The sequence below is a fragment of the Notechis scutatus genome, chromosome 1 (assembly GCF_049901735.1).
Source record: "Notechis scutatus isolate UNSWTSFEM ecotype Mainland chromosome 1, rNotScu1.2, whole genome shotgun sequence".
Classification (NCBI taxonomy): Eukaryota; Metazoa; Chordata; class Lepidosauria; order Squamata; family Elapidae; genus Notechis; species Notechis scutatus.
The window spans coordinates 335,265,111-335,290,110 of NC_142009.1; the positions used below are offsets into that span (position 1 = coordinate 335,265,111).

Genomic DNA, 25,000 nt, shown 5'->3' on the forward strand with positions numbered 1-25,000 from the left:
ACCACAACCTACTTCTTAGTAAACTAGAAAAAAGTGGAATAGATAGCACCATCACTAGATGGACTCGCAACTGGCTGGCAAACCGTACTCAACGAGTAGTCCTTAATGGGTCTAAGACTACATGGAGGGAAGTAAGCAGTGGGGTGCCACAAGGTTCCGTCTTAGGCCCAGTACTCTTCAATATCTTAATTAATGACTTAGATGAGGGAATAGAAGGGGAACTTACCAAATTTGCAGATGATACTAAGCTGGCAGGAATAGCCAACACCCAAGAAAATAGGCTCAAGATCCAGATGGATCTTGACAGACTAGAACACTGGGCCGTATCTAACTAAATGAAATCCAATGTAGAGAAGAGTGAAGTCCTACACTTAGGCAAGAAAAACCAAAAGTACACATATAGACTGGGTGAAACCAGGTTCAATAGCAGTAGCTGTGAGAGGGATCTTGGAGTCTTAGTGGTCAAGCAGCTAAATAGGAGCCAGCCGTGTGCAGCAGCAGCCAAAAAAGCTAATGCAATCCTAAGTTGTATTAACAGAGGGATACAATCTAGATCCAGGGAAGTACTAATACCACTCTATAAATCGTTAGTAAGACCACACCTAGAGTACTGCATCCAGTTTTGCACACCACATTATAAAAAAGATGTTGAGACTCTAGAAAAAGTGCAGAGAAGAGCAACCAGGATGATTAGGGGACTGGAGGCTAAAACATATGAAGAACGGTTACAGGAACTGGGCATGGCTAGTCTAGTAAAGAGAAGGACCAGGGGAGACAGGATAGCATCTTCCAACATTTGAGGGGCTGCCACAGAGAGGAGGGAAGGGGTCAAGCTATTTTCCAAGGCACCCGAAGGCCAGACAAGGAATAATGGATGGAAACTGATCAAGGAGAGATTCAACCTGGAAATAAGGAGAAACTTTCTGACAGTGAGAACAATCAACCAATGGAGCAGAAGTTGCCCTCAGAAGTTGTGGGAGCGCCATCACTTGAGACTTTCAAGAAGAGACTGGACTGCCATTTGTCAGAAATGGTGTAGGGTCTCCTGCTTGGGCGGGGGGTTGGACTAGATGACCTACAAGGTCCCTTCCAACTGTGATTATCTGTTATCTGAGTCACAAATTGAGTGGGTCGTAGTTGCTTCCCGGAGTGACTCCTAATTAAAAAAATAAAATACGTTTTATATGGTTTAGTGTGGTTTTTTTTTTAAAGTTAATGGAGCTCTGAAGAAGAGGTGATTCTCCATCTTCCGCGCTTTAAAAATAAATATGATAACCGTCCCACTGTTTTTTTAAGCCGGAAAACCAATGGGACAACTCAGGATTCAAGAGAGGCGATTTATCTTTGAATATGTGATACTAGCTCGATACCCGTGCTTCGCTACAAAACTATGTGGTGGGGCTTAGTTTTTAGGGAGGAAAATAGGGGCGGGGGGAATTCTGCCTCTGCCTACCAGCATCCATTGGTATTCATCTGGCTAGCATCCTGTCAGTGTGTGAGAGAGTTGAGGGTTGTCTGGAAACTGAAACAGTATTTGCTGTGTGAGCAAGGAGACAGCAAGGAGCCTGGGCGTGGCTTAGCTCAACTGTTCTGTACTAAAGCTGCTTGGTGCTTGAAACTAAAACCAAAATGGAAACTCCTCTCCTCTGCTTGTGTTTTGCATTTGGAAGAGATTTCTTTTCAGGTGGGGAGGGGGAGTAGAACTCCTTAGCATCAGAGCATGTTAATAATAATAATTAATAATAATTAATAATAATAATTAATAATTAATAATAATAATTAATAATAATAATAATAATAATAATAATAATAATAATAATAATAATAATAATAATAATAATAATAATAATAATAATAATAATAATGCTCTGATGGTCATTTCAAAAAAATCTTTTCTTAGTGAGCACCTAGAAGCCAAGAGGAACATACGTGCCAAATGTCAAGTTTGCAGGCTTTATGGTTCTGGAGATTTTGTGATGATGCGTGAGTGATATTTCTCTTTTATATATATAGAAGATTGATTGATTGAAGGAGGAGAGAGGTGCATTCCCCACCTCCAAGAGCTAAAAATCTTCCATCTGCAAACATGGGAGGGGGAGTGTATCTCTGGGGAATGCAGAAAATCTGATCCATCTGATCCATCAGTTGTCTCTCTCTGGCTTAGCTGATAAGCAATACGGCAGGTAAATTTAGCTTCTCTTTTTCTTATCAGTCATGCTATTCTTCCCACCGGATCAGCCTGGTGTAATTGGATAAAAACAGCAGGCGAAGTGCCTGAGCTGCCCGTTGCACCTCTGCATGAGTTGCTGCTCTCAGAAATCTATAGGTGGTCCTCAATTTGCGACCGCTGGTTTTTTTCATTACCTTCTGTGTTTCACAGGTGCCCGGCTACCTTAAGTAATGTCATTTGTGGTCCCTTGGCTTTCTTTTATTCCTGGATACCACAGAATAAGAGAGTTGGGAGGGACCTTGTAGGTCATCTAGTCCAACCCCCCGCCCAAGCGGGAGACCCTACACCATTTCTGAAAGATGGCAGTTCAGTCTCTTCTTGAAGGCCTCCAGTGATGAAGCTCCCACAAGTTCTGAAGGCAACTTCTGTTCCATGGGTGGATTGTTCTCCCTGTCAGAAAGTTTCTCCTTATTTCCAGGTTGAATCTCTCCTTGATCAGTTTCCATCCATTGTTCCTTGCCTGGCCTTCAGGTGCTTTGGAAAATAGCTTGACCCCTTCCTCCTCTCTGGGGCAGCCCCTCAAATATTGGAAGATGCTATCCTGTCTCCCCTGGTCCTTCTCTTCCCTAGAGTAGCCAGGCCCGGTTCCTGCAACTGTTCATCATATGTTTTAGCCTCCAGTCCCCTAATCATCCTGGTTGCTCTTCTCTGCACTTTTTCTAGAGTCTCTTCAATGTCAATACATTTCTGGGAACAATTTCTAAAGGAATAATTTTACCTTATAAAGGATGTTCCTTGACTTAGGACAGATCCCTTAGTGATAGTTGGAAGTTATGACGGACTACAAAAATGGCATTTATGACATGCTGTCTGGGGAATTCTGACAGCTGAAGTCCACAAATCTTAAAATTGCCAGGGCTGGGCACCCCTGCTCCAGATATTCTTCTGAAATAATTCAAGGATTTTGCATCCTGTGGGTTCAACCCAAAGTAAATTCTCAAAGTAAAGTCCTTTTTAACAAGATTTATGGAGAGCCAGAAGAGGGGAAATCTCAGCAACAGAACGATATTTGTGTTAGAACCCCATTTACTTTTAAGTTCAATAAGGGGCAGCTTTTCTGAGCATTTTTTTCTGGTGCCTTCTTGTTACACTAATTGGTCTTTTCTCAAATTAGCTCAAGCAAGCTGCTTTCCTCCCAAAAATCAGGCTGTGATTTCAGATCTACTCGTAAATCTTTTTTTAGCCCCTGAACAAACCACCCCCAATTAAAGTATTTAGGCGGAACTGATTAAATTGACACTAACTTTACAACATGCATAAAGATTTTTTTTTTTTTTTTTGCCTTTGGCATCATAATATACTTAAGCCACTGTTTCTAAAACTTTTTCTTTCATTATCCAAAACCGAGGCGCAGGCCATTCCTGACTTATAACCATTTATTTAGTGACCGTCTGAACTTACAACGGCACTGAAAAAAGGGACTTATGACCGGTTTTCACACTTTTTAAAAAAATATACTTTATTGATTTTACAATTAAAATAGACCGACAACACACACATAAATGCAAGAGAGAAAAAGAAGACAAGAGGAAAAAAAAGAGAATAGAAAGAAAAAGATAGAAAAGAGTTAAAAACATTTTCATCTTCAACAGTTTGTGAGACTTCCTTTTTATCCTTATTTTATACCATATACACAATTAATCCTGTATATCTGTATATCACTATCATATCTTCTTTTACCTTTTAGTGTGAAGCCTGTCTTTGATCTATCCATTCGTACCAGCTGTTCTAGCTGTCGTAATATATTCAAGTATCTTTATCTTTTAATGCCAAGGTTAATTTGTCCATTTCTCCACCACTTGAAATTTTTTGAATAATCATCTCCTCTGATGGAACGTGAGGCTGTTTCCAACATTGTGCAAAAGCCAATCGAGCCGCTGTCAAAATATGTATTAATATATATTTCACTTTTTTGGGTAATTCTTTATCAAAGATTCCTAACAGAAAGGACTCTGGTTTAAATTCGATCTGTTCTCTTGTCATTTCCTCCAGCCAATTTCTAATTTTCTGCCAATATTTTTGAGCTTCTGCACAAGACCATCACATATGGAAGAAAGTTCCCTCTTTTTTTGCATTTCCAGCAGTTCGGACTCATATTGGGGTGCATCTTCGCTAATCTCGAAGGAGGAAGGTGCCACCTGTAAAAAACACTTTATAGGTTTTCACACTTAACGACCGTTGCAGCGGTCATGTGACCGAAATACAGATGCTCGGCCACTGGCGTATATTTATGGGGATCGTAGTTTTTCTGGAAGTCGCGTGATTCCTCCTTGGCCACTTTCCTGACCAGCAAAGTCAATGGAGAAGCCAGATTCACTTAACAACTGTGTTACTCACTTAACAACTGCAGTGATTCATTTAACAACGGTGGCAAGAAATGTTGTAAAATGGAGCCAAACTCTCTTCACAGTCTTGGTTAGCAATGGAAATTTGGGGCTCATTTGTGGTTTTAAGTCCAGGACTACCTGTATAGGTAAAACCAGGGGTGGGAGTCAAAAATTTCAGCAAGTAATTCTCTCCCCGGTTGCTGGGTGGCCGTGGCCATGGTGGCATGGCCTGGTTGCCCTAACAGACAACAGATAATCAGACTTGGAAGGCACCTTATAGGTCATCTAGTCCAACCCCCTGCCCAAGCGGGAGACCCTACCCCATTTCTGACAAATGGCAGTCCAATCTCTTCTTGAAAGTCTCAAGGGATGGCGCTCCCACAACTTCCGAGGGCAACTTCTGTTCCATAGGTGGATTGTTCTCACTGTCAGAAAGTTTCTCCTTATTTCCAGGTTGAATCTCTCCTTGTTCAGTTTCCATCCATTATTCCTTGTCTGGCCTTTGGGTGCTTTAGAAAACAGCCCCTCAAATATTGGAAAATTGTATCCTGTCTCCTCTGGTCCTTCTCTTCCAAGACTAGCCAGACCCAGTTCCTGCAACTGTTCTTCATATGTTTTATCTTCCAGTCCCCTAATCCTCTTGGTTGCTCTTCTCTGCACTTTTTCTAGAGTCTCAATATCTTGTTTATAGGGTGGTGACCAAAACTGGATGCAGGACTCTAGGTGTGGTCTTACTAAGGCTTTATAGAGTGGTATTAGTACCTCCCTTGATCTCGATTGTATCCCTCTGTTAATGCAGCTCGTAAGATTGCATTGGCTTTTTGGGCTGCTGCTGCACACGGCTGGCTCCTATTTAGCTGGTTGTCCACTAAGACTCCAAGATCCCTCTCACAGTTCCTGCTATTGAGCCTGGTTTCACCCAGTCTATATGCACTATGGCAGGGGGAGGGGGCGTTTTTGCCCTCCCAGGCTCTGGACAATTCCCTTGAGCCTCCGGGAGGGCGAAAATGACCTCCCCCGGGCTCCGGAGGCCCTCCGGAAGTCAAAAACAGGCCCGTTTCGGACTTCTGGGAGGCCCATTTTTCACCCTCCCTGGGTTCCACATTCCCCCTGGACTTACCTGGGATCCAAAACGGGCCGTCTGGTGACTCCGGGGAGAAGCGGGGCCGGCCGTTGGTCGGAACTACCAATTCCGCGAACCAGGCATAAAATTAACATCCGGTTTGCCCAAACTGGTATGAACCAGCTGAATCCCATCCCTGGGTAAAAACACTTGAAGTCCATTTAAATGCCCCTGGTGTGATTGCGTAGTGGGTTTGTGAGTGGTTTATCCAAAGAAAAAACTGCTTATGCCCAAGTTTGGAAAATCTATTGAGGTTTGGGAAGTGCTGTCTTAAGCAGACGAAGCATAATTTTGATTGCCAATGATAGAAAAAAGATGTTGAGACTCTAGAAAGGGTGCTGAGAAGAGCAACCAGGATGATTAGGGGACTGGAGTCTAAAACATACGATGAACGGTTGCAGGAACTGGGCCTGGCTAGTCTAGTGAAGAGAAGGACCAGGGGAGACATGATAGCAGTCTTCCAATATTTGAGGGGCTGCCCCAGAGAGAATGGAATGGAATGGAATGGAATGGAATGGAATGGAATAGAATAGAATAGAATAGAATAGAATAGAATAGAATAGAAAATAGAATAGAAAATAGAATAGAAAATAGAATAGAAAATAGAATAGAAAATAGAAGAGGAGAGGAGAAGAGAATATAATAGACTATAGAATAAAATAGAACAGGAGAGAATAGAATAGAATAGAATAGAATAGAATAGAATAGAATAGAATAGAATAGAATAGAATAGAAAATAGAATAGAAAATAGAATAGAAAATAGAATAGAAAATAGAATAGAATAGAAAATAGAAGAGGAGAGGAGAAGAGAATATAATAGACTATAGAATAGAATAGGAGAGAATATAATAGAATAGAAATAGAAATAGAAATAGAAATAGAAATAGAAATAGAATAGAATAGAATAGAATAGAATAGAATAGAATAGAATAGAATTCTTTATTGGCCAAGTGTGATTGGACACCCAAGGAATTTGTCTTGGTGTAAATACTCTCAGTATACATAAAGAAAAGATACATTCGTTAAGAATCATAACGTACAGCACTTAATGATAGTCATAGGGTACAATCAACAATCAAATCATACTAGGAAACAGTCCATATAAATCGTAAGGATACAAGCGACAAAGTTACAGCCCTACAATCACAAGTGGGAGGGGATGGGTGATAAGGAGTGATGAGAAGGTTAACAGTAATAACAGAATAATAACAGAATAACAGAGAGGAAGGGGTCAAGCTATTTTCCAAGGCATCCGAAGACCAGACAAGGAATAATGGATGGAAACTGAACAAGGAGAGAGTCAACCTGGAAATAAGGAGAACGTCAGCATTCCAGGGAAAATCCATTCCTTCCGGTAACTCCAAGACTCGCGCCATCTCAAAGTACTTTTATTAGAACAGTACCTGGCACCTTCTGGGGAAATCCAGAACTAAATCTTCCCGGCTTCCCCACAAAATCCCAAGCTACAACCCACCCCCTTTTCTCTTCATTACCAGATCACGTGCACCAATCCCAAAGTAAGTTCTAATTCTTTCTGCGCCACACTCTGTAACCTTGAACTATCAAAATAATACATTTTGTCTACTAAGAGCTGCTCAATTAACATCAACCCCTCCCACTTGCTTCAACCATGTGGCAGCGATGAATCCCATAGGTCAGGGGTCCCCAACCACGGTCCCTGGACCGGTACCGGTCCGTGGATCATTTTTTACCGGGTCATAAGCTTGGGCGCCGCCATCTTGTTTCGACGGCGCTTCCGGGTTTTGGTTGCTTCCAGGTTTTCGGTTGCAATGTGCTTCCGGTTTTTCAGTTGGAAAGCGGCGTTTGGGTGCTCGCGCCTTAGTTTTGTCGAAGGGGGGCGGCTTCAAACGAAGAGCCGTCCCGATGGCGGTGAAGTCTCGCGTTACTCAGGTACCGTGCGTGGAAGAATAAATAATCGTGAAACCGGTCCCTGGTTCAAAAAAGGTTGGGGGCCACTGCCATAGGTGACAGGGAAATTTTCGGACAGGGAGAACAATCAACCCATGGAACAGAAGTTGCCTTTGGAAGTTGTGGGAGCGCCATCACTGGAGGGTTTTAAAAAGAGGTTGGAACCATTTGTCGGAATGGTGTAAGGCAGGGATCCTCAACCTTTTACGCCGCGCCCGGTTCCGACATCAGCTGGCGCTGCCCGGTATCGGCAAAGACTGGCGCCGCCATCTTTATGACGGTAAAAGGCGCTTGGTGACGTCATCGAGCGCTGTTCATTATAAAAGATGGCGGCGCCAGCGCTCTGGTGAGCTTTTCGGCAGAAATGGCTTTCTACCCGGAAAGCTCACGAGCGCTGGCGCGCCATCTTTTTATGACGAAACAGCGCCCGGTGAGCTTTCTACCCGGAAAAGCTCACCAGAAGCGCTTTTTACCAAAAAGATGGCGGCGCCCAGCAACCAGCGGCCCGGTAAGGGTTGTTCCGCGCACCCGGCACGTCCGCTGGACCGGCGGTTGGGGACCCTGGTGTAAGGGTTTCCTGCAGGAGAAGGGGGTTGGACTAGAAGACCTCCAAGGTCCATTCCAACTCTGTTATTCTGTTATAACCCCAAAGGCACGAGTTGCATCCCAACGCGAGCGTGATGTCATTTTTTGTGTTTAGTGGACATTTGGGAATAACAGACAGCTCCTCCCCCTCTGTTGTCCGTTAAATGAGGTTTCATTGGACTGCGTATCAGTCCAGGATCCGATGGACAAGGTAAGTGCAATCAAAACGTCGATCTCCCCTTTCCACCAGCAATGCATTGGTGGGAAGATGGGCGTTCCAATATGATTTGCCCATCCTTTCCTGACGGACTTAGTAAGCTTGTAGTAGGGGGCTTCCTCTGGTCTACCCATGTCTGTCTGTCTGTTCTGTCTTGTTCAGTCATTTCTTTTTTATCATGCCGGTTTTGTCTTCTTCCTCTTCCTATCCCTCCCATCATCTTCTCCCTCCCTCCTTCCTTTCCATGCTCTTCTGTCCCTTTCTCTACAAACTCTCCCAACCCATCTCCATAACATCCCTTTCCCCCTTGCAGTAGACATACAGGAGAATAAAGTTTTGCCCTGGCCACCGCCGGTAGGACAACTTACGGGGACGGAAGAACCCCTAGATCCAGAAGGTGATGTCTTGATTTCAACCTCCCCTACTTCCCGTTTGTTTCCGGCCTGCCTTTCCTCCATCAACACTTCTCTTTCCCTTTACTCCCTTCTCCTCATTCGCTACTTGTCTTTTGATCTTTATTTTTTTGAACACTGTGGTTCTCAAGGTTGGCAGGTTGGCCGAGGGCGAGCTGACCTTATTTAGTACACAGAAGCTGCAGGTTGGCAGGCAGGAATTCAACGGGTATGGCTCCCGGTGATTGCAAAAACAGGTCAGATCGATAGAAAAGCATAACGGGCCTCTCTCTCTGGACCAGTTTTTCCCTCGACCTCCGTAAATTTAAGATGTATGGACTTCAACTTCCACAATTCCTGGCTGGGGAATTCTGGGAGTTGAAGTCCACACATCTTATACCGTTTCTCTGAAAAATACGACCTGCATTGAAAGTCCTAGCTTGATTTTTATACCCAAATATACGCCTTACCCTCCAAAATAAGCCCTAACTAAGATCCCGCCCACTGCAAGGTGCACGGGTAAAAATTTAGCTAGGGTGGGGATGGGAGGGTGGAGCTGCCCTACTACTTACCTTTGGACAGGTGTAGCCAGGCCTGGCACACCCAGACCCCTGCCTTGCCGGTCCATTTCTTCTGCAGCCGGCAAGGCTGGCAAAGCTTTCCTGAAGGCCTCTGGAGCTGATAACAAAGCTCTGGATCGATCCTGAGCTCTGTTATCAGCTTCAGAAGCCTTCAGAAGAGGCTTGCTGGCCACATAAGAAGTTCCTGAAGGCCTCTAACAGCGAAAAGGAGGCCAGGGGCGACGCACATAAGTGAGGTTAGTCAGTGGATGACATCCCCCGAAAATAAGACCTGGTGCCTTTTTTGGTGGCAAAAAAACAAAACAAAAAACAAGACAGGGTCTTATTTTCGGGAAACCATAGGAATTGCAGAAGTTGAAAAATCCTGTCCAAAACCAATTTCCAGAACCACAATTTCCTTTCCAAAGAAAGTGTTTTTAAATGGAGAAGTCATCAATAACTCTTATTTATTTGGCTGCTGCCAACACAGCTTTTAAATTTGATTGTCCTATTCAGACAGTCCTCAACATATGAGCTCAACTGAGCCCCGAATTTCTGTTGCTAAGTAAGATATTTGTGGAATGAATTTTGCCCCCGTTTTACGACATTTCTTGCCACAGTCGTTAAGTGAATCCTTACGGTTGTTCAGTTACAAACTCCGTTGTTAAGTGAATCTGGCTTCCCCATGGATGGTGCGTGTCAGTAGGTTGCAAAGTGGGATCACGTGACCCCGGGATACTGCAACACGTCATAAATAAAAACCAGTTGCCAAGTGTCCCCATTTTGATCGTGTGACCCTGGGGATCTTGAAACAGTTGTGTGAAAAAAGGTCATACATCGCTTTTTCTTTTTTTTGGTGCCGTTGTAACTTTGAACGGTCACTAAACAAACCATGGTAAGTCGAGGACTACTTGCATTTCAGAAGTGTATGAAATCCAAATGTTTTCTTTTTTTTTAATCCTAGACACTTTAATTTTTGTAGTCTTAACTTGGGGCTTAAAAATTTGGCGATGAGTTGTTGTGCAGGAATAAAATTCGAGGCCTCAAGAGCTGCCACCTCTCATGCTTTTGAAAAAAATCGACCCAGAATTAATGTTTATTATTTGGTAGAGATTCTACATAATTGTTTTCTTCTCGTCCTGGCAATTCCTCCTCCCCTCCCTGCCTTTTCTCACCTTTCTGTCTTTCACTATTGTTCCTTTCCTTGCACATGCATCAATTGTGTGTGTGTGTGTGTTGTTCTTGCATGAGCTTGCCTGTCTTGAAAGCATGTTTCACACCCTGCCTGTTCTTGTGCATTTTTTCACGGCCCATTTCCAGGGGTGTCCGCCGTGTAAAACCCCCAACTTTTGTTTCCAAAATCGGGAAACCAAGACTTTGCGATGATGGGCCACCTCTGACTTTGATTGGTGGGTGTGCGGTGTCCTGATGCATGTTCTAAAAAGGGGAGAGAGAGACGTGTCGGCACCCCCTGTGTCGTCCTGTTGGGGTTCTCCTTTTGCCCTCTTTCTGCAGGCACCGCAACCTAGATCCGCGATAGTGAACCTAGGGTAGGTGTGCCACAGGTGGCACACAGAGCCGTTTGTGCAGGCGTGCAAAGCCCCACCCAAACTTACCTGCCCTGTGCATACGCATGCCTCCCAGTTGATTTTCGGCCCATTTGAGGCTGTTTTTGCCCCCCCTCCCCCCCCCGAGGCTTGAGGGAAGCCTCTGCTGTCTTGGGAGGCCGAAAAATCGGTCTTCTGGAAATACCGGAAGTGCCTAAACGGGCCCGTTTCGCCTCCCAAGGTTCCAGAAGCTTCCCTCGAGCCTCCAGAAAGGCAAAAACAGCCTCCCCGAGCTCCAAAGGCCCTCCAAGAGGCTGAAAATGGGCACTTCCGGTATTTCCAGAAGGCCCATTTCTCGGCCTCCCAAGGCTGCAGAGGCTTTCCTCGAGCTTCCAAGAGGGCGAAAACAGCCCCAAATGGGGCTGGAAATCAGCTGGGAGGCGTACACATGCACAGCGCAAGTTAAGGAGGTGGGGTGGGGGTGCTGCGTGGGCATGCGCAGGGGGGGGGCGCCTGCATTGCATTGTGGATGCGGCATGCGCGTGCTTTCGGCACACCCTAACAAAAAGGTTCGCCATCAACTGACCGAGATGGTAATCCTTGACTTACGACCACAATTGGAGACCAACATTTCTTTGAGAATTGTGAAGTGAGTGTTGCCCCATTTTACGACCTTTCTCGCCTACGTTGCTAAGTGAAACGCCGCAGTTCTTCAAAGAGTAACTGCAACTGTTCTGTCCCAGGCTTCCCCAAAAAGCACTAAGCAAACTCCGAGTCCCGGCAAAACCTCTCTTATTCAACGAATGTGGATTTTCTTGCATTCGCATTCAACCAAAGGCTTGGCAAAAAAAGTCTTTCGAGGATATAATTAGGAGCTCAAATCTTATCTATCTTGGAAAGCTGCCCGGTAAATATTTCCAAACGCAGTGCTGACAAGGAAGGGCTTAGCAACAGAGTCTCTAGGATGCACAGACAGATCTTCACAGTGATGGAATGAACGAACGGATTGTTTCCTGCAAAAGCCCCCTCACCTTTCACTCCTCTTTTTATTCCCTATGGGAGGGGCCATTCACCATCCACTGAGCCTTTACTCCCGAGTCGACCCTTGTTTTTTAACTATTCCCTTCTCCTGGCAGCTCTGCGCATGAGCACACTGGGAACAGGCTCCAGCTGTTCTTCTTCCCCACTGATCTCCGACTCCAAAGGCAGCTGATAACTGTCAGGCGACCCCCGGCCCCATCTCTGCCTCCGACACAGAGCCCTCGTCAGAGCCTTCCCCAGACTGCAGGACCGGCCCAGGTTCCTCCCCAACCTCCTCACTGTCCGAGTCTGCCGCCAGCTCTGTCAGCCGCCGGCAGGCCACAACAGTAACATAGTTGTTAAATGAATCTGGCTTCCCCATTGACTTTGCTGGTCAGAAGGTTGCAAAAGGGGATCACACACACACACCGGGATACTACAACCGTCGTAAATATGAGTCAGTTGCCAAGCATCTGAGTTTTGATCATGTGACCACAGGGATACTGCAATAGTTGTACATGGGAAAAAGGGACATCAGTCCCTTTTTTCAGTGCCATTGTAAGTTCAACCAGTCACTAAATGAACTGCTGTAAGTTGAGGACTACCTGTAAGGTGGGGGCACAGCCATCCCTTGAGACCCAGCAGAAAAAGGGGGAAATTGATGACGTTGTAAGTGGAGAACTGTTGTAGATTGAGGACAACCTGTATTCCTATCATTTTAATTTTTAATGATTGAAAGTGAAATTAAGGTTGTGCTATTTTCTTGGCAAGAAGGGAAAGTCGGCCCAGATTTAACCACCATTAGCAACCCTTCGAACTTATGACGGTCCTGAAAAAGGTGACTTACAACCAGTCCTCGCCCTTAGGACCCGCACAGCGTCCCTGCAATCCCTGTGATGGGCAGCCAGCCAATCAAGATGTTTTCAACGCCATGTGATAGTCACTTTTGAGTCGTGACCTTCCCAGGGAGTTTCCAACAAACAAAGTCAATGGGGAGTCACTTAACGACCATATGACTCACATAACAACCGTGATAAAAAAGGTTGTAAAATCAGGCACAACTCACTAAGCGATTGCACTGTCAGGTGAGACCTTGGCGACTTTAATAAAAGTTTGTAAAATTGGGGGGCGATTCACTTAATGACCAAAGTTCCGGTGCCAATTGTGGTCACAATTTGAGGTCTTCCTGTACAGGAGAGTGGGGCAAATTTTTTCCCCACAATCTCTCAGTACAGAATCATTTTGAAACCAGATGCTGAATTTCTGAGCCAAGATAACTTCCTTCGGCTTCTCCTACCTTGCATTTCGATGGCACAACCACACTGATACATAAAACAGAGGCCCAAACATCTAACTTTTGCCATGACAACCTGCAAGCGTTGCTTATGTAGAGGTTGAAAAGAAAAGGCTTGTACAATGGCGTCCATGGGGGATGAGGTCAAAAAAGTCAAGATGGCGGCCACAGCCACCATATTCCAGAACAGGTGCCAGGGTTGTGGCCGCCATCTTGATGTTTTTGAACCCTCTCTGCAGATCCTGGGAGGGATACTCACCTGTTGTCCTCCATTAAATTATTTACAAAACCCAGAAAAATATTTTAAAAAACCAGGCAGTCAGCATTTCAACACCCCTTCCCGCTGCTGGGAAAAGTCAAGATGGCAGCTGATGGCCAGAGGGCATGTAAGAAATGGGCGGAGCTTGCTCTGCACCAAAAGTCACCATCTTGACTTTTTTGACCTCCCTCTCCATGGGACCCTGCTAGCCAATCAGGGAACCTTTTCCGGCAGAGGAAGTGCCCGTTGGTTCCTTCGAGACGCCTCTCCATCCGTCTAAGGGTCTGTCCTACTCCTCCCACAGCGCAGTTTGAAGCCCCTGAGTGGGACCGACCGCTCCCTCCTCCTCCTCTTCCTCCTCCTCAGCCCCAAAAGAGCACCGCCGCGTCCGCCGAAGCACCTGAAGTTTGGTCGGCCGCAGAGCCCCGAGTCCAGCGTTCCCCTGGCTGAGCGCATCGACCCGTTGCTGCCCCTGGAGAGTCAGGCGTAAGTGGCCCCATAAGTGGGAGGGGATCAAAGCTTGTAGGGGTCCCGGGAGGGTCCATGACAATTCGCCGTGGCCAACTCACCACATCCAACTTGCCATGGCCAATTCACCATGGTCTATTCACCAGTGTCAGGGTTCCAAGGGATGCCCTAATTCATTCATCAGCCTCGAGCCAAGTTTCAAAAGAAATCCAATTATTTATTAGGAGCAACACTTCGGCACTTTCCCCAGTTGGCTCTGACCTACCTAATTTACTGCCCACCTATGACCCTGTTTCTCCACTCCTCCCAGGGTGTGTCATAAATCACATTCTCCAAGAAGCACTTTCTCGCAGGCTGTAGAAAAACACACCTCTCTGGCTGGCTCTGGTAACTTGAGGCACAATCTGGAGAAAGGTATACATGGAATGTGCTTCTGGTCATAGCAATCGAGCTTCTCCATCAGATCTCCCCCCACACTCTTTCTTATGGCAAATCAAGAGCAAGCCAGCTTGCCATGGCTGACTTGTCATGGCCAACTCACCACGGCCAACTTGCTATGGCCACCTCACCACAGCCAATTCACCACAGCCACCTCACCACAACCAATTCACCACCACCAACTCACCATGGCAAACTCACCACAGCCAACTTGCTATGGCCACCTCACCACGGCCAATTCATCGCAGCCAATTCACCACCACCAACTCACCACAGCCAATTCACCACAGCCAATTCACCACAGCCAATTCACCACCACCAACTCACCATGGCCACCTCACCACAGCCAACTTGCTATGGCTAACTCACCACAGCCAATTCACCACGGCCAATTCACCACCACCAACTCACCACAGCCAATTCACCACAGCCAATTCACCACGGTTAATTCACCACCAACAACTCACCATGGCCAACTCACCACAGCCAACTTGCTATGGCCACCTCACCACGGCCAATTCATCGCAGCCAACTAACCACGGCCAACTCACCATAGCCAATTCGCCACAGCCAATTCACCATGGCCAACTCACCACAGCCAACTTGCTATGGCCACCTCACCACGGCCAATTCACCACAGCCAACTCACCACAGCCAATTCACCACAGCCAATTCACCACGGCCAATTCACCACCACCAACTCACCATGGCCACCTCACCACAGCCAACTTGCTATGGCTAACTCACCACAGCCAATTCACCACGGCCAATTCACCACGGCCAATTCACCACAGAACAACTCACTTTAGGACAAGACTTAAACTAATATCAAAGAAATAGTGGAATAGATTTGTTGAAGAAAGGGTGCAAAAAAATTAAAATAACTTTTTATTTATTTTAAATAATGAAATAGAATTGTTAAATTGTCCTGCAGCAACTTGTCCCATGGCGAGTTGGCTCGTTCCCTACCAGGTCAGGGGTTTATCTTTTACAGGTGGTCCTTGACTGTCAACTATTTGTTTAGTGACCTTTCGAAGATAAAACAGCACTGAAGAAACCGACTTAGGACCGTTTTTCACACTTAACGACCGTTGCAGCAATCCCCATGGTCACGTGATCAAAACTCAGATGCTCGGCAACTGACTCGTATTTATGATGGTCGCGGTGTCACGGGATCCCCTTTTGTGAACTTGTGACGAGCAAAATCCATGGGGAAGCCAGATTCGCTTAACAACCACATCATGAGCTTAACAACTGCAGTGATTCACTTAACGACAGTGGCAAGAAAGGTCGTAAAAAGGAGTCAAATTCCCTGAAGAAAAAAATTGGAATTAAGCAGGATGTCTGTCAGAGGGGCAAAAAAGTCAAGATGGCGCCCACCACTTTTTTCGTGCGTCACATGTGACTGAGGTGGGACTTCCTTGGCACAATCCTGACTGACACGTTGCCTTTACAGACAACCTCTCCTGGATTAGTTTTTTTCCCTAGCAAAAGTCATTCATTTTTCTTCTTCCGTTTTTTTTTTTCTTTTCTTCCCGCATACCCCAGCAAGGTTCAATAAATATTATTCCATGGCGTATATCGACTGTTCAGACATAATTGTTATTGGTGTCCTGTTTGCCGCAAATTGTTGATGTTTTAATTAGGTTTTGTACTGGTGATTTTTTCTCATTAAGTGGCTATTGACCAAATTATACCCACGACTTGGTGTGCAAACGGGGATGAAACAAACGTTTTTCATCCAACGAAAAACATCCATAGCCAAGAGTCATCAATCATGCTCTCCAATTAAATTTTTGCACGGCAGAAACTTCAGTCATCTAATCAGTCTCTGAAGAAAATATGAATGGAATGTACTTTCGATTCCACACTGCCAGCTGCTCTTTGAAACTTCCCCCCTCCTTTCTGTCGTCAACTATAAAACATGTATACAAAATGTTTTATGAGTTGACATGGTCATTTTTATCATGCTGGGAAAAATGCCAAGCGGAAAGGAATTTGGTTCCAACTGCCATCACAGCAGAGTGCTTATCATTTCTATAATCCTTTGACATAATCAGCGGGGGACACCGGTTTGGGTGAACCGGGTGTAAAGTTTACATTCTGGTTCACCGAACCGGTACTTGCAATGACTGGCTGGCCCCACCCACCCAGCCCCACCCTTCCCAGGGGTCCCCACATGGCCCCTTTTGGATCCCAGATAAGTGCAAGGCTCGCGCGGAGGCTCGGGGAGGGCCAAAAACGGAACTTCCGCCGATTTTCGCCCTCCCAGAGGCTGGAGGAAACCCTCTGGAGCCCGCGGAGGGCAAAAAAACGGCTCCCCCGCCATGGTGCAGGAGGCCAACTAAGCCATGCCCACCACGGCTATGCCCACCCAGCAACCGGGAGAATAACAGAGTTGGAAGGGACCTTAGAGGTCTTCTAGTCTGACCCCCTGCTAAGGCAGGAAACCTTATACCATTTCAGAGAAATGGTTGTCCAATCTTTTAAAAACCTCCAGGGATGGAGCATCCACAACTTCTGGTGGCAAGCAGTTCCACTGGTTAATTGTTCTCACTGTTAGGAAATCTCTCCTTAATTCTAGGTTGCTTCTCTCTTTGTTCAGTTTCCATCCATTGCTTCTTCTTTGCCTTCTGGTGCAAACTTGCCCCCTCTTTCTGGCAGCCCCTTAAAAGCCTGTTGCCTATCACACTCTTGAGCAAAGCCCCACCCCTGTGCAGCACCCACAAGCCCCCCGTCAGCACACAACTTCGGGTGGCCAGCAGTTCCACTGGTTAATTGTCCTCACTGTCAGGAAATTTCTCCTAAGTTCCAGGTTGCTTCTCTCCTTGATTAGTTTCCATCCGTTGGTTCTTGTCCTGCCTGCAGGTGCTTTGGAGAAAAGCTTGTCTGCCTCTTCTTTTGGGGCAGCCCCTCAAATATTGGAAGACTGCTATCATCTCACCCACAATCCATCTTTTCATTAAACTAGACATACCTAATTCCAGCAACCATTCATCATACGTTTTAGGCTTTTAGCTTCCTGTCCCCTAATCATCTTTGTAGCTCTTCTCTGCACTCTTTCAAGGACAAGGGTCTTCCAACTTGGCAAGTATTAAGACTTGTGGGCTTCAACTCCCAGAATTCCTGAGCTAGCATGACTGGAGGAGGAATTCTGGCAGTTGAAGTCCACAAGTCTTAAAGCTGTCAAGTTTGAAGGCCCCTGGCCTAACATGGGGGACCTTCAACATCGGCCATTTTAAGACTTGTGGCCTTCAACTCCCAGAATTCCTGAGATAACCTGACTGGAGGAGGAATTCTGGGAGTTGAAGTCCACACTTCTTAAAGCTGTCAAGTTTGAAGGCCCCTGGTCTACATGGGGGGCCTTCAACATCGGCCATTTTAAGACTTGTGGCCTTCAACTCCCAGAATTCCTGAGATAACCTGACTGGAGGAGGAATTCTGGGAGTTGAAGTCCACAAGTCTTAAAGCTGTCAAGTTTGAAGGCCCCTGGTCTAACATGGGGGCTTCAACATCAGCCATTTTAAGACTTGGGCCTTCAACTCCCAGAATTCCTGAGCTAACCTGACTGGAGGAGGAATTCTGGGAGTTGAAGTCCACAAGTCTTAACGCTGTCAAGTTTGAAGGCCCCTGGTGGGGGCTTCAACACCAGCCATTTAAAGACTTGTGGCCTTCAACTCCCAGAATTCCTGAGATAACCTGACTGGAGGAGGAATTCTGGGAGTTGAAGTCCACAAGTCTTAAAGCTGTCAAGTTTGAAGGCCCCTGGTGGTGGGGCCTTCAACATCAGCCATTTTAAGACTTGTGGCCTTCAACTCCCAGAATTCCTGAGATAATCTGACTGGAGGAGGAATTCTGGGAGTTGAAGGCCACACGTCTTAAAGCTGTCAAGTTTGAAGACCCCTGCCGTCATAGGTTGGGAGAACTTATATAGCTCCCTTAGTGATCAGAATAACAGGGTTGGAAGGGACCTTGGAGGTTCTCTAGTCCAACCCTCTGCTCAAGCAGGAGACCCTGGCCTATACCATGTCAGATAAATGGCTTCTTGAAAACCTTTAGTGATGGAGCACCCACAAATGCTGAAGGCAAACCATTCCAAAATGGATCTTAAAACCTGGCTGGGAGATAACATGTAGAAGCATGCATTAGGCCAAGGGTCTTCAAACTTGCAAGTGTTAAGACTTGTGGGCTTCAACTCCCAGAATTCCTGAGCTAACATGACTGGAGGAGGAATTCTGGGAGTTGAAGTCCACAAGTCTTAAAGCTGTCAAGTTTGAAGGCCCCTGGTCTAACATGGGGGGGCCTTCAACATCGGCCATTTTAAGACTTGTGGCCTTCAACTCCCAGAATTCCTGAGATAACCTGACTGGAGGAGGAATTCTGGGAGTTGAAGTCCACACGTCTTAAAAGCTGTCAAGTTTGAAGACCCCCTGTATCTAGACCCTCAATCTCGGGACAGTGTGCTTGTGGAAGACCCCTTTCTCCAACAGGTAGACAAAAACAGGCCTCAGCCAGACTCTCAGGCAGGAAAACCACAGAGAGGCACGACCTGGTCTGACTGTGGTTTTGTTGTGGTTTACAGGTGGTTTCATGGCCCCATCAGCCGAGCTGAAGCCGAGACACTCCTGACGTTGTGCAGGGAAGGCAGCTACCTGGTTCGGAGCAGCGAGGCCAGCCGCGGTGAATATTCCCTCTCACTCAGGTAAGGGGGTGGACTGCGACAGGTACCCCCTTCGACTTGGGAGCTTCATCACTGGAGGCTTTCAAGAAGAGATTGGACTCCCATCTGTCAGAAATGGTGTAGGGTCTCCTGCTTGGGCGGGGGGTTGGACTAGATGACCTATAAGGTCCCTTCCAACTCGGATTGTCTGTTATCTGACTTACGGCCCCAACTGGCAAAGGGTGCAAGCAAGTCGCCTCTGATTTTACAACCCCCATTTTTTGGGGGGCCACGGTTGTTAAGCAGATTGCTGCGATTGTTAAGCGAGACATGCGGCTGTTAAGCGAATCCAGCTTTCCCCACTGACTTTGCACATTGGAACCCCCCTGGTGATCCCAGAATCCCCGGGATGCTGCAATCCGTTGTATATACATGCCGGTTTCACACACACACACACACACACACACACACACACACAAAACATTGCGGTTACATCCCCAGAAGGACACATTGATGGTCATAAAGTGCGAGAACTGGCCCCCTCAGTGTGCTCGCATGTTTAATACTATCACTTTTTCAGGGCTGTTGTAACTTTGAGCGATCACTAAATGAACTGTTGTAAGTCGAGGACGACCTGTATTTGGCAAGGTTGAGCTTTCAATTTGTCATCCTTTTGCTCGCTTCCCCGGTTTCTTCCTCTTCCTCCTTCTTAAGATTCTTAGACTTAGAATAACTTTATGGTCAGTTGGAATGTACACTAATAGGCATACATTAAAATGAAATTTCGTTGCATACAGCTCTCAAAGGCTCGAAGTAGAGTAGAGTAGAGTAGAGTAGAGTCGAATAGAGTAGAGTAGAGTAGGATAGAATAGGATAGAACAGAACAGAACAGAACAGAACAGAACAGAACAGTGATGTCAAATTCATGGCCCGTGAGCTGGATGCATCAAGCTCTGGCCACGCCCACCCCCGGTTTAGCGAAGGGGAAAAATCACAATATGTCAAGTGACGATAACATGACACCGGAAGTTTGACATCCTTGATATAGAATATAGAATAGAATGGAATAAAATATAGAATGTAGAATATAAAATGCAGAATAGAGTATATAGAATAAAATAGAATAGAATAGAATAGAATAGAATAGAATAGAATAGAATAGAATAGAATAGAATAGAATAGAATAGAATAGAATAGAATAGAATGATAGGATAGGAGATAGGATAGGATAGGATAGGATAGGATAGGATAGGATAGGATAGGATAGGATAAAATAATAGAATAGAATAGTAGAACAAATAGAATAGAATATAACAGAATAGAATAGAATAGAACAGAATACAATGTACTGGAGGAGAGGAGAGGAGAGGAAAAGAGAAGATAAGATAAAATAGACTAGACTAGACCTGACTAGACTAGACTAGAATAGAATTAGAAGAGAAGAGAAGAGAGAATAATAGAAGAATAGAATTAGAATAGAATTAGAATAGGATAGGATAGAATTAGAATAGATTAGAATTAGAATAGAATAGAACAGAATAGAGAAGAATAGAGGAATAGAATAGAATAGAATAGAATAGAATAGAATAGAATAGAATAGAATAGAATAGAATAGAATAATAACTTTATTGTCACTTTGAATGTACACTAATCAGCATACATTAAAATGAAATTTCATTGCATACAAACTCTCAAAGGGTCACCGCTTCTAATATACACTCCATAACCACGACAAAAGAAATAAATACAAAATGATGCGTATACCCACATTTATTACATGACACAGAGAAACAACACAACCGTCTTTGATTCAGTTCAATTTCTACTCTGGCTGTTTTCCCCTCAGGGTGTTCCTTGGTCATATTGTCCAGGCTTCTTTTTTCTCCCACCAGCTTTTTTGTGGGGGGAGGGAGAAAATCTCATTTTCTACCCGCAATTTCTAAGTAGATTTCTTCTGCAAACGCGTGAGGTGTGTGTGGGGTTAAACAGATTTGATGCGCAGCCGGAGGCGGCGAGAACTCCCTTCCGCGCCTTGCCCCGAGAGATGCCAATGTGGGCTTGTTCGGATCAGCCTAACATCTTTCCGCCTCCCCAAGAGGCTCCCATCATCCCCAACCCAATTGTCCTTGGCCGTGATTTACGGGGCGGTTCATTAAGCCCGTGGGTGAGTGAGAGGGGAAGGAAGAAAATATGAATTGACAGGAGGGGTATAATCTGTGTTTGAGAAGGTCACAACCGCACCCCCTCCGTGTCACGCTGCCCCCACCCACACCTTTTCCTGCGCTTTGATCACACCATTTGTAAGCTGACACGGCCCAACGTTTAGTTCTCTTTTCTGCTCTGTCGGAGCCGTGAAATTACAACCGTTTTTTTTTTTTTATCCTTCCCACAAATGGAGAATCTTTCTTTAGAGACGGGATTAATGTCATTTTGACCTGTGATTCTGCTGGAGAAAGGAGTCTAAAATCTACAGTTTCTCCTTTTTTTCTTTTTTAATGGAATAAGAACCAAGGTCTGTATGGAGATCAGCCACCTTTACACATGGTTGAAAAGAGACAATAAAAATGAAGGAAAATAAATAAAAAAAAAAAACCTGGACGGATTCTCACCAGCCGGATAAGCAGGGATTAACACCAGACAAACAATCAAGCAGAAAACAATACTCTTATCAAGAAGGAAGAGAAAAAACCACACTTGCAGCCGCAGCCCCACTGGCAGGGCAAGCTACTGTATATATAGGCAAGAAAACCCCACCCTCATTAACACTGATGAGGTGACTTGGTTTGGTAATGAAACGTCTCCAAACAATCAACCAAGCTCAAAAAGCATTATGGACTCCAGCAGTCTCCAGCTTTGTGTGGTGGTGGAGAAAGAATTATTTTCTGCTAAATTATTTTGGGGAGGAATCGCTTTAAGGGTGGAGATAAAATCAGAGGCGTCTGGATAACACTACATTGTTTAAAAAGAGGTCGAGACTCTAGAAAGAGGGCAGAGAAGAGCAACCAGGATGAATAGGGAACTGGAGACTAAAACATACGAAGAACAGTTGCAGGAACTGGGCCTGGCTAGTTTAATAAAGAGAAGGACCAGGGGAGACAGGAGAGCATCTTCCAATATTTGAGGGGCTGCCACAGAGAGGAGGGAAGGGGTCAAGCTATTCTCCAAGGCACCCAAAGGCCAGACAAGGAATAATGGATGGAAACTGAACAAGGAGAGATTCAACCTGGAAATAAGGAGAAATTTTCTGAGAGTGAGAACAAGCAACCCATGGAACAGAAGTTGCCTTCAGAACTTGCAGGAGCTTCATCACTGGAGACTTCCAAGAAGAGACTGGACTGCCCTCTGTCAGAAATGGTGTAGGGTTATGGGGTTGGACTAGATGACCTACAAGGTCCCTCTTCCAACTCTGTTCTGTTCTGTTCATATGAAGATTGGTTGCAGGAACTGGGCCTGGCTAGTCTAGTGAAGAGAAGGACCAGGGGATCCAGGAGAGCAGTCTTCCAGTATTTGAGGGGCTGCCACAGAGAGGAGGAAGGGGTCAAGCTATTGTCCAAAGCCCCTGAAGGCCAGAGAAGGAACAATGGATGGAAACTGAACAAGGAGAGATTCAACCCAGAAATAAGGAGAAACTTTCTGACAGGGAGAACAATCAACCCATGGAACAGAAGTTGCCTTCAGAAGTTGTGAGAGCACCATCACTTGAGACTTTCAAGAAGAGATTGGACTCCCATCTGTCAGAAATGGTGTAGGGTCTCCTGCTTGGGCAAGAGTTGGACTAGATGACCACCATGGTCCCATCCAACTCTGTTCTGTTCTTAGTAACAAGGCCAGAAGGAGATTTTGATAGAAGGCCAGTGTGTTTTCAGACCTAGGGAATGTATATTCTTCTTGGTCTCATCTGGGGATCTCATTCTGGATTTTGGGCACTGGCTGGCTGGGAAAATTCTGGGAGTTGAAGTCCCCTCATGGATAAACTCTGATCTTTTTGAGATCCCTGAAAAAAGCACCAACAAGTTATCTCTACCTTTCCGCAGGGGTGGGATTCTACCTGGTTGGACCGGTTCTATAGAACCGGTTGTTACGATTGTGCACAGTTCGGAGAACCAACAAATTCGCACCACTGGCCAGCCCACTCACTCCTTACCTGGCATGCATGCCATCAAACTTGCCTTGTATTTGGTAAGTTGCTATTTTTCTTTTTCTTTTCCCCCCCCGACCATCAGCTATTCTGCTGGGCCAGGAGATTTAGATTAGCCTGAAAGCAGGAAATGGTTGGATTTCTTGCTTCCTAGCTAATCTAAAAGCAGAGCTGAACCTTCCTTAGGACCGAAGTTTCTATTTTTCAGTGCAGACTCAGGTAGCAGATGGCAGAAAGGTAGATCTCTGAGTGAATCTGTGATTCCGTGAGCAACTCAATCTGCCTGCCTGCTTTGCCTGATTTTGGGTAAAAGTTGCTTTTTTTTTAAAATAAAAAATATCAATATTTACATCAATATGTATAATATTTACATACAAGCCACGCCCAGCCAGTCACGTGACCACCAAGCCACGCCCAGTCAGCAAGCCACACCACCCCAGTCACATGACCACCAAGCCACACCCACAAATTAGGCCACACCCACAGAAGAGATTTGAATCCCACCCCTGCCTTTCCGGCTTTGGGGACCAGCAGCAACTGCAGTGGCGGCAGCAGGATGGTTTCGCACACGTGCCTGGCACTTGTGCCAATGGAGCTTTGCACGCTTGTTCACCTCTTACACAGTCCAGTTCCCCATGGATCGTGGACCGGAGTTTGTGGGATCCTTGGTGATCTAGTCTCTGTTGCCCCGAGCCAGAAGTTCAGAGAGATGGATCGCCTTCTTCATCTTCGTCTTCAAAAAGATGACTTCTGGTTTCGACTTTCTGACTTTTTTCTTTTGTCTAAATTTAAACAGGCCACTTCTCCAAACTTGGCAACTTTTAAGACTTGTGGACTTCCACTCCCACGGCTGGCTGGGGAATTTTGGGGCCTTGAAGTCCACAAATTTTAAAGTTGCCAAGTTTGGAGACTTCCCTGGTGCCAAAATAATGCCGAACTGACCTATTAAGGCAGGGTTGTCAAACTCGATTTGATTGAGGGCCGCATCAGGGTTGTGTTTGACCTGGGGAGGACAAGGGGGGGCATGGCCAGATCAATGTCACTCTTGTCGGGGCGGGGGGCGGGGGGGACCTGCTAAGGCAGGATTTCCTTCAGACTCTCACTCACTCTCATTATAAATTAATTCCTTCCTTCCTTCCTTCCTTCCTTCCTTCCTTCCTTCCTTCCTTCCTTCCTTCCTTCCTTCCTTCCTTCCTTCCTTCCTTCCCTCCTTCCTTCCTTCCTTCCTTCCTTCCTTCCTTCTCATCATTTCTCCCCCTCCCTCCCTTCCCTTACTTAATCCCATCCTTCCTCCCCCTCCCCCCTCCTCTTCTTCCTTCCATCCATCCATCCATCCATCTCATCATTTCTCCCCCTCCCTCCCTTACTTACTCCCACCCTCCCTCCTCCTCTTTTCTTTCCTTCCTTCCTTTTCTTCTTTTTCCTCCCCTCTTCCTTCTCCTCTCTTCTTCCTTCCCCTCTTTCCTTCCTTTTTTCCCTTCCTTCATATCTTCCCATCTTTTCATTTGTCTTTCCTCCTTTCCCTTTCTCCTTTCCTGTCTCTTCTTGGATAAATAACAGATAGCAGATCGTCAGAGTCGGAAGGGACCTTGTAGGTCATCTAGTCCAACCCCCCCCTGCCCAAGCAGGAGACCCTACACCATTTCTGACCGATGGGATGCTCAAATGCCAAAAGGGGGAAACGTTTCTCCTTTTGTTTTGTTTGGCTTTTAGTTTTGCTAGCCCTTTCCTTTGCTCTTTCCAGGGTGGCCTCGTGGGCTGGATCTGGCCCAGGGGCCTTGAGTTCAACACCCCTGTATTAAGCTTTTGCGA

General features: G+C 45.8%; 1 protein-coding gene across 1 annotated transcript in view; it reads left to right on the plus strand.

The window, feature by feature from the left end:
* Positions 1 to 25,000, plus strand: part of SHD (Src homology 2 domain containing transforming protein D) — a 77,116-nt gene that overhangs the window by 43,869 nt on the left and 8,247 nt on the right. Inside the window, exons 5-8 of the mRNA XM_087952800.1 lie at positions 8,726 to 8,809; positions 13,789 to 13,819; positions 13,851 to 13,970; positions 18,973 to 19,092. Of these exons, the coding sequence (XP_087808926.1) occupies positions 8,726 to 8,809; positions 13,789 to 13,819; positions 13,851 to 13,970; positions 18,973 to 19,092 (355 nt within the window). The remainder of the gene's footprint in view (positions 1 to 8,725; positions 8,810 to 13,788; positions 13,820 to 13,850; positions 13,971 to 18,972; positions 19,093 to 25,000) is intronic.